This window comes from Bactrocera latifrons, unplaced genomic scaffold (genome assembly GCF_001853355.1).
Source record: "Bactrocera latifrons isolate USDA-ARS-PBARC rearing strain unplaced genomic scaffold, ASM185335v1 scaffold_44, whole genome shotgun sequence".
In the NCBI taxonomy this organism is placed as follows: Eukaryota; Metazoa; Arthropoda; class Insecta; order Diptera; family Tephritidae; genus Bactrocera; species Bactrocera latifrons.
The window spans coordinates 1,434,993-1,448,378 of NW_017537090.1; the positions used below are offsets into that span (position 1 = coordinate 1,434,993).

At 38.8% G+C, this 13,386-nt stretch overlaps 1 protein-coding gene across 1 annotated transcript in view; it reads right to left on the minus strand.

Annotated features, from left to right (window-relative positions):
* LOC108972912 (regulating synaptic membrane exocytosis protein 1) overlaps window positions 1–9,537 on the minus strand; it is a 164,699-nt gene extending 155,162 nt beyond the window's left edge. Inside the window, exon 1 of the mRNA XM_018939805.1 lies at window positions 9,365–9,537. Within this exon, the coding sequence (XP_018795350.1) occupies window positions 9,365–9,400 (36 nt within the window). The 5' untranslated portion in view covers window positions 9,401–9,537. The remainder of the gene's footprint in view (window positions 1–9,364) is intronic.
* Window positions 9,538–13,386: the final 3,849 nt, after the last annotated feature.

A 13,386-nucleotide genomic window follows, 5' to 3' on the forward strand; every position in this document is an offset into this window, starting at 1 on the left:
CTTTGTTTATAATTTCAAAATCCTTTAATTATTTTTCAAAATCTATGTCGTCTCGCTCAAAGTGATCCTCCTTAGCCCCAATACACTTCTGCCAGTTGTTAAAGTTAATTTCTGAAAAAATCACATTTAATGTCTTCATTTGACTCAAAACGGTTTCACGCGGAGCTAACTCAGACGAGTACGGCACGATATTGGTTGAAAATTTGGCGCATTGCGCACGAAGACTCAATGCAGTGTGCGACGGTGTATTATCGTGATTCAAAAACCGGCAGTTTTCAACTCGACTTTTGGACTTAGTTTTACTAATAACGTCGTGTAAATGACACAAAATATCAAACAGTATATTTTGTTGACAGTGTGTCTGGTCTATAAGGAATTTGGTGTGCGCAACACCTCGGTAGTCGAAGTAAAGTGTTAACATAACCTTGATTTTTGACCTGCTTTGTTGTAGATCTTACAGCTTCGGCCGATTGATCGTTTGTTTCCAGCTCGCAAGCATAGATTCAAGACTCATCGCCAGTAATAGATGGTCTTGCTCGCGGCAAACAATTATCACCGAAGGTCTTTTCCGTCATTCTGAACGTTTCGACGCCAGAAATGTGAATCTCGAATGATTGGATGGAATGGAACTTTTTTGTTATATAATTCTGCTCAACATAAAAATCGTCCAATGAATTTTATGCACTTCAGAAATACAAGTGTATACTAAACACTAATGATTAAATTGATATGACATTTGCACAGATGTCGCTGACAATCATACCAACGTAGAGAATAAGTATTTCACGTGAGCTTTATATTAGAAGGTCTTACTCTTTTTTGTCGACAGTAGTATATTCTAAAGATATAGAAATTATTTTGTTGATCCTCACATCTCAACGTAATTTTTGCTGAATTCCTGATCGAAATTAAAAAGATGCATTATATGAATCACAACAGAAATACCCTTTCTTAGAATATTTGTCGCGCTACATTGACACATGTAGAGAATTTATTCCATGATAAATGACCTTCCTTTTACATTTTTTGATTATATATTTAAGTAAGATTCCTAAAAGCTTCATTCGATTAAGGTTTTTTAAACCAGCTTGTTATCACATTACATTACCAAAATTATACTCATTACTTGGACTGTGTTATTTCTTAACGAATTTTTTGCAATAAAACGGGTATTTAAGTTGATCAGTTTTTATGTTGAATAAAAGTTCCATTTACTTCTATTTTATTCGCACTGCCCGTGTCCTACAACAACTTATTTACGTTTGCAATTATTAAACAACTAGTTTTCCCACAGCGGAAGCCATTTTATCGCACTTGCTTTGCAACATGCATCATGTCTGTTCTCGCAGTAACCGCCAATTAATTTTCCAAAATTTACAAATTTATTTTTCATTACATATGAATGCCGAGCAATGCCATTATTACTTGACAAATGAGGCTGCAATGTATTTGCTGATGAGGTACGCGTGTTTTGTATGTGTGTGTGTGTGTCGTCCTATTGAACATGGCAGGTTTGCGTGGTGTTAATGCGTGACATTAATCGTGCAAATTACTCGTGTTCGCTTGTTATATTGTGTGTTTAGCAGCAGCGCGAGCCATCAATACTCATTTACTACATTCACTTGCCTATAAATATTGTTCAAGGTGACCAATTAGCACTGCAGTGCGTTCAATTTATACATATGCTAATGGTGCTGTTATTACGGTATTAAAATATTAACTAATTTCCGTTAATCTATAGGAGTTTGAGAAGGCAGGAGACGTACAAGCGCGTTTCTGAGCCATCAGGTCACGCTAGAATTCTTGATATAACAACAATAAATTAAGCATTTAAATTCAGTTCTTAATAGAAAAAAAAGAAAAGTTTGCTGAGTTTCTTATTTTGTTTTGGTTTTTGAAACTTAGTTTTGAATAAGAGACTTTTAGTATTAGGTCCCGTACTGCATTATGTTTTATTTCACGTCTCTTGTGATATTTTTGGAATAAAGTCGGACATAAACACAGAGATCCACATATTTGGTGTCACTTGCTTGAAATTTGCTTGAAATTTATAGCACGATTTCAATATTTTTTGGTTGTGAAAGGACACACACGGTGATGGAAAATTGTAAATAAATCTCAAAATATTTAACGCAACGTGTCTAATGAGACCTTACGGTATTCTTTTTGAAAAAAAATTGCTATATGTCGAGCTCTCTTGTCATCTCTCTCTCACTGCCTGACGACTTTTAAGTACCATATCCTTCACTTTTTTCATATTTTCATTAGTTCAGAAGGTTGAAGGACGTCCAGAACGAGCAATCCCTTCGTTGGGACGGATCCTATTTGATCATCTGGAGTTTACTCAAAGCTTCCGTTAGAATATGAGTTAGTTGTTCAGACAAATTGCTCCCTTTAGTGGTCTCATGCGTGTCATCAATCACTGGCCTAGGACCACTAGCAGCAATCATTGTGGTTTGTATTGTGTATTTTTAAGTACTTGAAAGCTATTTTATGTAATTTAGGAAATTATGCTTGTAAATCGTTCTCAATTACCCACGGATTTTCTGTCAGTCTTACAACTCAGACTTAGATAGCTCATCTGCCATATCCAATAAATAATTTATGTTTAGCTTACAATTTTTTTTTTTTTTTAATTATAATGATCAGTTCAAGTACTAAAGGAGTCTTTGAGTTTTAGCAGAACTCTCTGAAGAGTTCACGTATATTCATTCGGCTTCTGTAATATCATTAGACCTCATAGTTTCTCTGATTTTTCTAACCGCGTTCATACATGCAATGTCAACAGAAGGCTATATACCCTGTATTGTTCTTAAATTCCTTCGACCTGTTAGAGATGCCCTCCCACAAATTGAAACTGCAAGTTGTTATGCCTGTCAGACTGATGCATAGCCTGAACGGTAACATAATAACAACATTGCAGTATCGAATAAATGCATCAAAACTAAGCGATGTGTCATATGAAAAAAACATCGATGCTTCATATATCTATCGGCCATCACTAGAGAATATTGTGCCCCGAATTTCGTTGTAATTGACCGAGTAGTTCTTTAGATAAAGGATTTAACAAAAAAATGGGCACTGCCACGGCTATTGTCAAATGTTTACATATGATCTTTTGCAACTTCTTTGTGCTATCTCGGCTGTGAAGTTTACTTTATACAGCCATTTTCCCAACAGCGAAGGTAGTGTAATTTCTTGAGCATATTTGGTTGTTACGACTACAATGACTTACAATATATGTACACTGTGGGTGGGGCGACACCCATATTTTAACAAATTTTAAACACAGCTGCTCCTTCCTTCTGCTATCCACTGCACTAAACTGCAACTGCGGTTTTGTTGTATAAACATATACATGCTTTTAATTAATGGCATTGTGTGGGTGTAGCAAGAGCACATCTGCAATTTTAAACTTAATGAGCACCAAGCAACCCTTGTACCAAGTTTCATCAAGCTTTCGCAACTTTTGCTCAAATTACAGCACGAAATTCAACTCGTGTAATATCCATAGTATAAATATAAGTCTGTAATATTATTTGTATAATAGTTGAGAAGAACAGAGCAACCAACATGCTGCGCGAGCACGAAAGGAAAAAATCTGTGTCTGAGATATTGGCTTAGAGTTAAACGGTCAAATTCATGTCAATTGACTTGAACTTGCATTCAAGTTTAATTAATAACTCCAACACATATATATATATATATATATAGCAAAAAATTCGCAAGAGAGTGTGTGCTTTGGAGTGGAAATGCGCATAATGCACAATTTTGTTAGACTACATGGCGTATACGTAACGCAGCGCTCGTGTTTGTTCTCACACACACACACTCACAAAGGTGCTAAGGATGCAAAGCACTGCCGGCAACATGGTTTACATATGAAAATGTGCTTGTTTTTTTGCTTTTTTTTCGTGTATTCGTGTGTTTTTCCTAATGCAAAGTGACTGCTGACAGCGCGTAATGCAAACGTGTGTTTGTAACGCGCTGCGTGCCTCATGCAACATGCTGCACATTTACATGGCATGCATATACATTTTATTTACTTTTTCAACTTTTTGTAGCTTTGCATTTTACGAAAAGCAGCACAGAAGCATTTTTAAAAAATTACAAACAAAAAAAAAAATTTCACTATTATGTTGTGGCATGTGCGGACGCGCTTCAGCTGCATTTGCATTTGATTGCTTAAAACAAGTTGATTTCGAGTAGTGAATAAGTTGTCTAATATATCAACTATCTAGGGCTCTTGATTAGTTTAATTGAAGTAGTCAAGAATTGCTTTTCAGAGCTGCCATTTTTATAGAATAAGAAGAGGTATGAAATAAAAAATATTTAACGTGATCTTGAGCGGTCAGTTTACCGGTATGAAGTGAGCGTTCAAATACAAATGTGTTGGTGGAAATCATTCGGTTTCCATGAGCCTTAATTTGATTGGCCTTGTGTTAAATGTAGTATACTAAATAACTCTCAATTCTGAATATTTTTTTTATCTTTCCATTGAAAATTAGTATTTTATTATAAAAAAAACTGGCAGTACTGGAAGTACGAGCAGCTATACAAGATGCGTTCCAAAGTGAACAACTTTTTGGATCTAGCGCCCCCTAGTGGCGCCATCTATATGTCAACTACTGCGTTAGAATCTATATCGATTGTTCAGTAGGAGTTTCATGGCATCGATTCATTCATCGATTGGAAGTGAAGTTATTGCCTTTTCCGCGTCAGTATGTTTGTGTTATTGGTGCCACAATGAGCTTCGAACAAGAAGCCAACATTAAATTTTGATTAAAAATGGTAAAACTTTTACCAAAACGTTTCAATTGATGAAACAATTTTATGGCGATGATTGCCTATCTTGTTGCAGAGTGCACGAGTGGTTCCAACGTTTTCAAAGTGGTCGTGGGGACATAAATGACGATCAACATATGGACCAATCAAAATCCGTTTTCACCAGAAACTCTATCGAAACTGTGCGTGAATTAATCAAAAATTCGCCGAAATCGTCATTGAAATTTATGGAAATGGAATTTGAAATCTCCAAAACATCGATTTATCGTATTTTGACCGAACCACACAAATTGACTGCCGACAAAAGTTGCTCAGAATCCAACATTCGAAGGACGAGTATGTGACCAAAAATCATCCTTTTCGGAAAAATGCATTTACCCATGAAAGGAAAGCAGACGTAGAGGCCATTCAAAAGGTTTGCACCGGCATACTGGCGGTCATAAGGGCCAACGAGCTACAATATTCGTTCCAACTGCATTTGGACCATTTGCACCGTGCAAAAAGTTGTATTGAAGCAGAAGGAGACCATTTTGAATAAAATAAATTTATTCAGTCGAAAAAGCATTTATTCTGTTTTTAATTTAAAGTCCGGGTTACTTTGCAACGCTCCTTGTATGTGTGATATAGTAGACCGGATCTAATAATTTCTTCCATGCCTTTAGTGACAATCTACGCAAAATTTTATAAGATCTCAGACTTTAGCTTCTGGACACTATAAACTTTGTGGCGAACTTAATATACCCTCCCGAGGGTATAATTTAACTTAGCAAGCTTACGCCTTACCACGTACACACCGGTGGGGAAATGATCAGTTAGTATTCTTCAACTAGAGAAAGGCTAACTCCTCGAGTGGTTAGTTATTCTCGGAAAGAGATGGCGCTCCAGAGCAGTAGACACCCATCGCTTGAAATAAAAGGAAGGCAGGAAGTCTGAAACTTGTACTAATGAGAATAAATTTTACAAGCTACATTTCTTCGAGCCATGTTCCATGCGTATAAATGCTCTCACAGGTATGCCGGTGCTAAAAATTCTAACAGAGCATCCTTCGTCAACTCGATGATCCAATTAATCCCCAATCCGTGAAAGTGATGCTTCAAGCGTTGTTTAGGCGGTCCAAGTAAATGGTGAATCATTTGAATTAGATGGTACGCGGTATTACATACATGCATATTCCCTTGAACATTCCCAAGAGCTACCTCGTCTCGACATACTTGTTCATAAAACATTTTCAGCAGACCATTGACCATGATCCGGGAAATGCTGATGTTATGAGTGCAATGTTAACTGGAAGCACACAGCTCCTCATTTTCGGTATATGGAACTAGAAAATTATATGTATTTTAATAATTCAACTCGATTCCTTGCAATAGAGAGTCCCCCAAACCATTAACAGACTCAGATGAGGCATAATCAACAATTATATATAGAACACTGGAATAAAACGAGATTTAACGAAAGATCGGCGCAGAAGATTTTTGAAGTTATAATTTTTAGATCGTCGTGAGCTAACCCAGACAATGAGTTGGAAGCAACTTGAATGTATTAAGCAAGCTTACATTAGCAAGTATAAAATAAATATAAAATAATTGTTTCATACCGCCATTTTTTTACCCAGACCGAAACGTCGGAGACCCAAAAGAGAATATCTATATATAGTCGGAGAACATGTGTATACATAAATGAATACTAAAACGAGCTGAGTCTATTTAACTATGTCTGTATGCACTAGGCAGCTCCTTTCGAGTGATCAAAGCTATGCTAAGCCTAAGGTGAAGTTTTTTCTTGTTTAAACTTAAATATTTAGTCGCAATATCCCAAGAGCTCTGTTAAAATTTACAATCTATTTTCCATTTAGAAGTTCAAGGAATAGTTTAACGAATTTACAGCTTTTTGCGGAATAACCCCTTTGGACGGCATTAATCTGCCGCTTGCTGCATTCACTTGCGGCTACTTTGTAACGTCAATTCCATTTATACTTCAGCTGCCCAAAACTCAGAGCAACCAAATTACTTTCGCTTCTAAAAGCTCACAGTTTCCTTGGAAATAAAACAAATTGTCCATGTGTTAATGTGTATGTGTGATTGTGTATGTGTGCTGTTGCGCCCACTAGCATGTGTCTTTGAAACTTTATCTCTTTCGAATCGCTGGCACACATGCAAAGGACTTCATCGGCCGTTCACTAAATAATTTCGCCATTTGATCGATTTATTATTGCCAAAGTTCATTCATTCACTGTTGTTATTGTTYGATATGTAAAATTGCCCACAACACTGTTGCCATATGTGTGTCGATGTTTTGTTCGCACTGCCACTTTGTTTTCTTTGCGTCGCGTTTGACATTCAAATTGATGCAACACTGACAATATTGTCAAAGTTTCTCGSCAGCACATTCACGCACACACACACATAAACATCACCGCCAATTGTTCGACATCTTGGTGGGCTATTTGGCGGTCTTTCTTTGTTTTTGTGTCGCAATAAAAGTTTCGATAGCCTTTTTATGCACACAAGAGCGCCAGCTGGGGCTGAGCAGCGCGTCGGGGCGTATGAGTTACCTGCTTATATGGACGCAGTGGTGTGGCAAGCGCTTAGCGGAGTTTTGAGCACTTTTGTTTAAGAGTGTTCGCTTTTTTACGAGCAGCTCAGCTGCAGCTCATATGATTTCGATATCCATTTGGTGAGAAGTTTTGTCGCATGAGTTATTTAAATATTCATGTTATGTTATAGCTATACAAACATGGGTTTATAGTTGTTGTATCAAACTTTTAGATGGTTGTAGTTGTTGTGAAAATGTAGTCTTTCCGAACCGAAGGGTTACGTTTTAGCTAATAAAAGGTATTTCGGAATATGCAGGGCTACTTAATTCGGCATATGCGACCTCTTGGGAAAATAAGAAGCGTTTTTATGCCTATTTAGACAGGCAAACGTATTGATAAAGATCTTTAACTGATGAGTATAGTAGTGGGAACTTTTCTTCACATATGTGATGAAAGTTTTCTGAACGTCATTCACTTGTTGGTGGCCAGAAACAATTCTTCTATATATAGTTTAAGCTGCCAACGACTTCCAGTCTTAGGCGAAACATCATCCCTTTGAAAGCGAGTTAAAGTAAGAAGGCTACACATTTTAACTGATAATTGTGCGCCGGGTTTGTGATCTGCCACTGCAATAACGCTCCCAGTGAAAAAGAAGCAACAGCCTCATACGAGAGCCCCACATTTTGATGACGATCACTGCAAATGTATTAAGCATTGTCGTAATCCTTAAGAGGTCGTGCAATGGCACTTAATTGGGAAGGTGCCACTGCCGAAACGGTGGAAGTCCTCGTAAAAGTAAAGGCTGACAACACCGATGTCCAAGAGGGGCGATGAATGGTGCAATGACTGAGACTAAAAGGGCCTTGTGGCAATTACTACAGTGGCTATAACAAGGCGCGCAAAATCGGCGTGGGATTCGTAGCGGGGAGAGACTCTGTCGAGAAGTTCTGGCATGTACCCCGGTGGATGAACATCTAGCCACAATGCGCATCGGAGAGATATTCTTCAACATGCCCCGATGGAAGAGAAGGGTAATGCGAGCCGTGTAGCGCACATATGAGGCCTGCTCCGCAACGATGTCAAAATCATGCTTAGCGACTTTAACGCTAAGGTGTCTGTGCTTTGGTACAACGGTCGATGAATTCAGCCTCCACGGTGAAACATTCCCAAATGGATTGAGGCCGGATGCCGAAATATGGTTATCTCTTGTACTACCCGGATGTCTCCGAATCAAAAAGCCTTCAACCATATCGATTATACTTGTCTCAATGAAGCAAAAAACGCACGTCAACAAACACAGCGAAGACTCTCTGAGAACACTCATCAACAAATCGGTATAAGGGTACTGTGGGACGGCATTTCAAACTCCTTATTTACAGCTGTAAGTTAAACCATTGGTTTTCAGATAGCACAAAAGAACAGCTGGTACGACGAGCAATGCCGGGTCGCTGTATATCGAACGTACAGTGAAAAATTTAAGCGCACCGTCAATAAACTGATAGAACCTTATCGGTGAGGCTTAAGGCCTAAAAAATAAACAACTGATCCGATATTCACCATGCGCCAAGTCTTGGAAAAGACCCTGAAAGGAGAATCGACACACGCACCACCTGTTCATCGATTTCACAGCTGCTTTTGACTGCACGAAAAGGAGCTGAGCAGCAACAAAAGCTCCGTCGGGATCGGGAAGGAACTCTCCGAGCCGTTCGATACCCAACGAGGTTTCAGACAAGGCGACTGTCTTTCGTGTGAATTCTTCAATCTACTGCTGGAAAAATAATCGAGCCACAGGACTGAAAAAGAAGGTACTTCCTTCTATAAGAGTTAACAGCTGCCGAATGCATTGCAATAATTGGGTATAATATTTGTTGAAAATAGAAATAATTTCGTACACCCACACTTTAATTATCGATTTTGAGTTTGTGATTATTTTTATTTTGACCTTAGTGCAAACATTTCTTCTACAAGCGATAATGAATATGTTTTATGAATTTACTTTTACTAATTACTCGTCATGGTAGAATCACGTAAGTGGAAACTCACCTTTTTCATGAACGTCATTACATTGGTGGGCAACATTTTGCTGACTTATCGCTCTCTCGCAGTAACAGGTGAAATTTAGGTTATAATGAACGGTTTTTCGTTTCTCACTTCGCTGCACAGCTAATGATTTCCGTGTGTCTCAACCGCCTAACGGCCAAAAAACTCCAGTTTCTATTTACTGCTCGCAGCCAATTTATTGTTACTTTTGATGAATTCAAGTCTTTTTCTATTATTTATGCCACACTTCGCGCCATTTTGTTGCGCGCGAATGCACAAATTTTTAATTATTTTAATGGCAAAGCGAAGTGTTTGGCTTTGAGTGCGGCTATCTCTGTGTGTGTGTGTATGCCGTATGACAACTGAGTTTTTATAATTAAGTTTGTTTGACTGTATTTTGTGAGAAACGGGGTCACGCAGCTGCAAGGTTGCAAGTTTAACGGCTGGTGTTTACATAAAAGCAACAAAACCAACACTGGTGTGCGCCACAGGTTGCATGATGTGCGCGTTTTTCGGCAGCAATGGTGTAAGCTTGTCAGGTAACGGTATTCAATGCTGCTATTCGATGCGCTGTCTGCAAAAATTTTTTTCTCTTTAAATTTTTTTGGTTTGCGTTTTTTGTGATTTCTTTCGCAACAACAACAAAATATTATTTTTCAAGCTCTGAAACGCTAATAACCAGTTTTTTCATTGTTCTCCTGTACTTTACAGTTCAATAACTGGATTGCAACTGTAATAACGGTGCTTTTGCTCGCGCTGCCACATCCGCTTGGCCGTATTCCGGTCCACAGCCAGCAGCTGACAGTATAATTGGCGTTGTTGTTGCTGTTGTTTTTGTTGCCGTTCAATGCAGTGTCGTGTGGAGTCAAAATTTGTGCCGCTTTGTATGCGCACGGTTCGTGCAACGCCGTGTAATTACGCTGATTTCGCCGATTACAAGTGCGCCACACTAACACATGCATGCAACACGCATTTACTGTTGCGCGTCATTATTTTCTCTACGGTTATTATCGTTGGTGGAGCGCGTTTTATTTGCTTTGCCACTGCTTGTTGCTTTATTTTCGCGCCGCCTTCAACCGAAATTTACATTTGCTGCTTTTTTGTTATTTCAATAGCATAATTTCGGGCGCTTTAACAAGGCGCCACACAGTTTCGGTTAGTTTTTTGTTGTAGTACAGTTGCCTGCTTAAACGCGTGACTGACTGGCTCAATGCATTCGTTTACTTAACTACCTCTCTTCCGTGCCTTCTTCCGCTCGCTTACTTCGCCGCTTTTCTTCTCACTTCTACTTTGCTTTTACTGGCACTTTTCAGGTGCAGCTTGACTCGCTGCCGTCTCGTGGCATTGTTGATGTACGCTTTCTGCCCATTTGCATTTGAATGCAGTCAGCATTTTTCTGGAAATTCCGTGTAACGGTGAATTAAAACTTTTCGAATGAAATTCACAGACCAAAGAGCGGCTAGTTGAAGGTTTTTATGTTTTACGGTGTAATTTCATAATTTTTTCGTTTCATAAGCCGTATTTGCGTCGTAATTCTGCAAGAAAGAAGGAATATAATATTTGTATGATTAATAATAAAAATTTGAATAGTTAATTCAAAAAAACATATACTATAGAAAAAGTTATATCTTAGAAATACAGTTTGGAAAGCTCTAGATAAAGCTAACAGTAATGATACTAGAGAGACAGAGTGAGATCGGCTTTGGCTTGTCTCAAATGCTTTCACATCTATATTTCTCATTGAGTTTTCTTGAATTATCAACAGCAAGTGTAGCAATTGATTCTTGCGACCTTCTGCAGCCCAACAAATCGCACTTCCACACATACCTTACAATAGTAAAACACATATTTTAGCAAAATTCGATTTTTTATTCAACATATTTCCTTTTCGCTGGAGGTCAGGTCTGGAGAATACAGTGAATGCGGAAGTAATTCATAGACCACTACTAGGATTTTTGCCATCGTTTTCACTGACTTTTGAAACGGTGCACTGGCTTGGTGGCACATCACTTTCTTTTCTTCAAATGTGGTAGCTTCTCAGCAATTTCGTCTTCAAAGCGGTCCAATAGTGCCATATAAGAGTCGCTGTAGATGGTTCTCCCGTTACGAGGTAGTCGATGAAAATCGTCCCATGGGCATCCCAAAATACAGACGTCATAACCCTGCCAGACGACTGTAACGTTTTTCCACCACTTTTGAGCGGATTCATCTTGTGCGGTTCACTCGTGTACCTATCGATTTGGTTTGGTGGCTGATATAAAGGGATCGCACGTGGACTACTATATGTACTCCTTTGTAAAGCACTAGAAAAGAAAAACTCCTGTGTTCGAAGTTATAAATTAGCAAAACGCTTAGTAGACAATACAAATTTGCAGAAGCGTTTAATTTCCTTTTATGCCAATTCGGTGGGATGTCTGAAGGTGTGCTTTCCCAAGTGTTTAAGTCTTGACTTCCCAAACACGGTATAGTCACGAAGGAAGTGCTGAGTTTTTTCTACCTCGTTTTCTTCCAAACAGCTTCTACAGATGGCGGCTGGTAAGTTTCCCAACTTTACAGCATAGCCGCCAATCGGGTTAGAATCACTGAGGGCAAATATATTACTATATCTCTTGCGATGGTTGTTGGGTCAGAAGGCTTTTGCGACAAGGCATGTATTGATGGAAGTTCCCACGAAACTCGGCTGTTTAGTAGTAGAACACAACAGGATACGGCACCACCGACCTGCTCCTATTCCACTGATAACGGTTCCATGGTGCATTTTCCTTCGAGGTCATCTGCTTTAAAGTTTTCTGAGATTTCGCTGTGGCCTGGTATGCAAAACACTCGATGTTATTGATAGCGAGGTTAGGCACTCTTTAATTAGCCAAGAAGGCACTGTTAATGAGATCAATTCGTATAGCACTGCTCTGCTTTCTGAGTGGATGGTCTTTGGAGGAGGCTTAATGATTGAAACCTTGGCCTGGAAGACACTGTAATACTCCGGAAGTCTGATGCTGGAGTTGATAGAGAGCTCCTTAAGGTAAACCCGTTCCCCAAGCCTTAACCCGTCCGTAAAGCAGCTCACTGCCCCTCTCCACCAACGGTTTCTTCTTACCCATATGGGCAGAGAATCCAAGTGATCCGGTATGATGTCAAAGTATGTTAAGATTTCCGAGTTCAGACATGTTTTTTTTTTTTAGAAACCTTGTTCCCTGAGTCTGATAGCAACTTTCGCAGCCATACTCGATCCGACGATGTCTACGGGCATTATGTGTAAAGTGGTGTTAAGTGCCATGGTTGGAGTGGACCTGACTGCATCACACATGCTGATGAGCGCTGGTCGTTGAACTCGCTCGAGTTTCTTTGCAAGTGCGGTATTTTCTAGAGCCCTTTATCACAAGACTACATAGATCATAATGGGCTTGACTATATTGTCGTAAAGCCAGATAACTACTTTCGGTGAGAGCCTCTACCTTTCGCCAATGTCTCCTCAACAGAAGTACAAGGCAAACGATGCCTTTTTTACTCCCTCTTCGATATTCGGTTTCCAGGCAGGTCGGGAACTCTTCATTTGACCTATTATGACTTTTGCTCACAGTATAAATATGGTAATCTTATTCGTATTAAATCGACGTTCTGTGAATTTTCCTAAACTGTTTAGAACCTCTACAAACCATCAACTATTTTATTTACATTTATTCATATGTCTATGTGTCCACAACTTTAAGTAACTTAAATCGTTTCAAGTTAAGAGTGAATTTAGTTTACTCTGAAAAGTTTATTCCAGCGTCCACTGTGTGTATTATCTTCAAAACTAACTTTGCATTGCCAGCTACTATCAGCTTTTTAGGAAAGACATATCAAGATTCATAAGAAATCAAAATACTCCAACAGGCACTTTGGCTTAGGACAACTTGCCACAGATATGTCCACATATCTGTGTCTGCCTTCCATTTGAATAACAAAATAATACATTTTATTGAGTGCAATTACCATTAGTTGACATGATGAGACTTACATATTTATTAGGGTGTTGCTATTTTCTT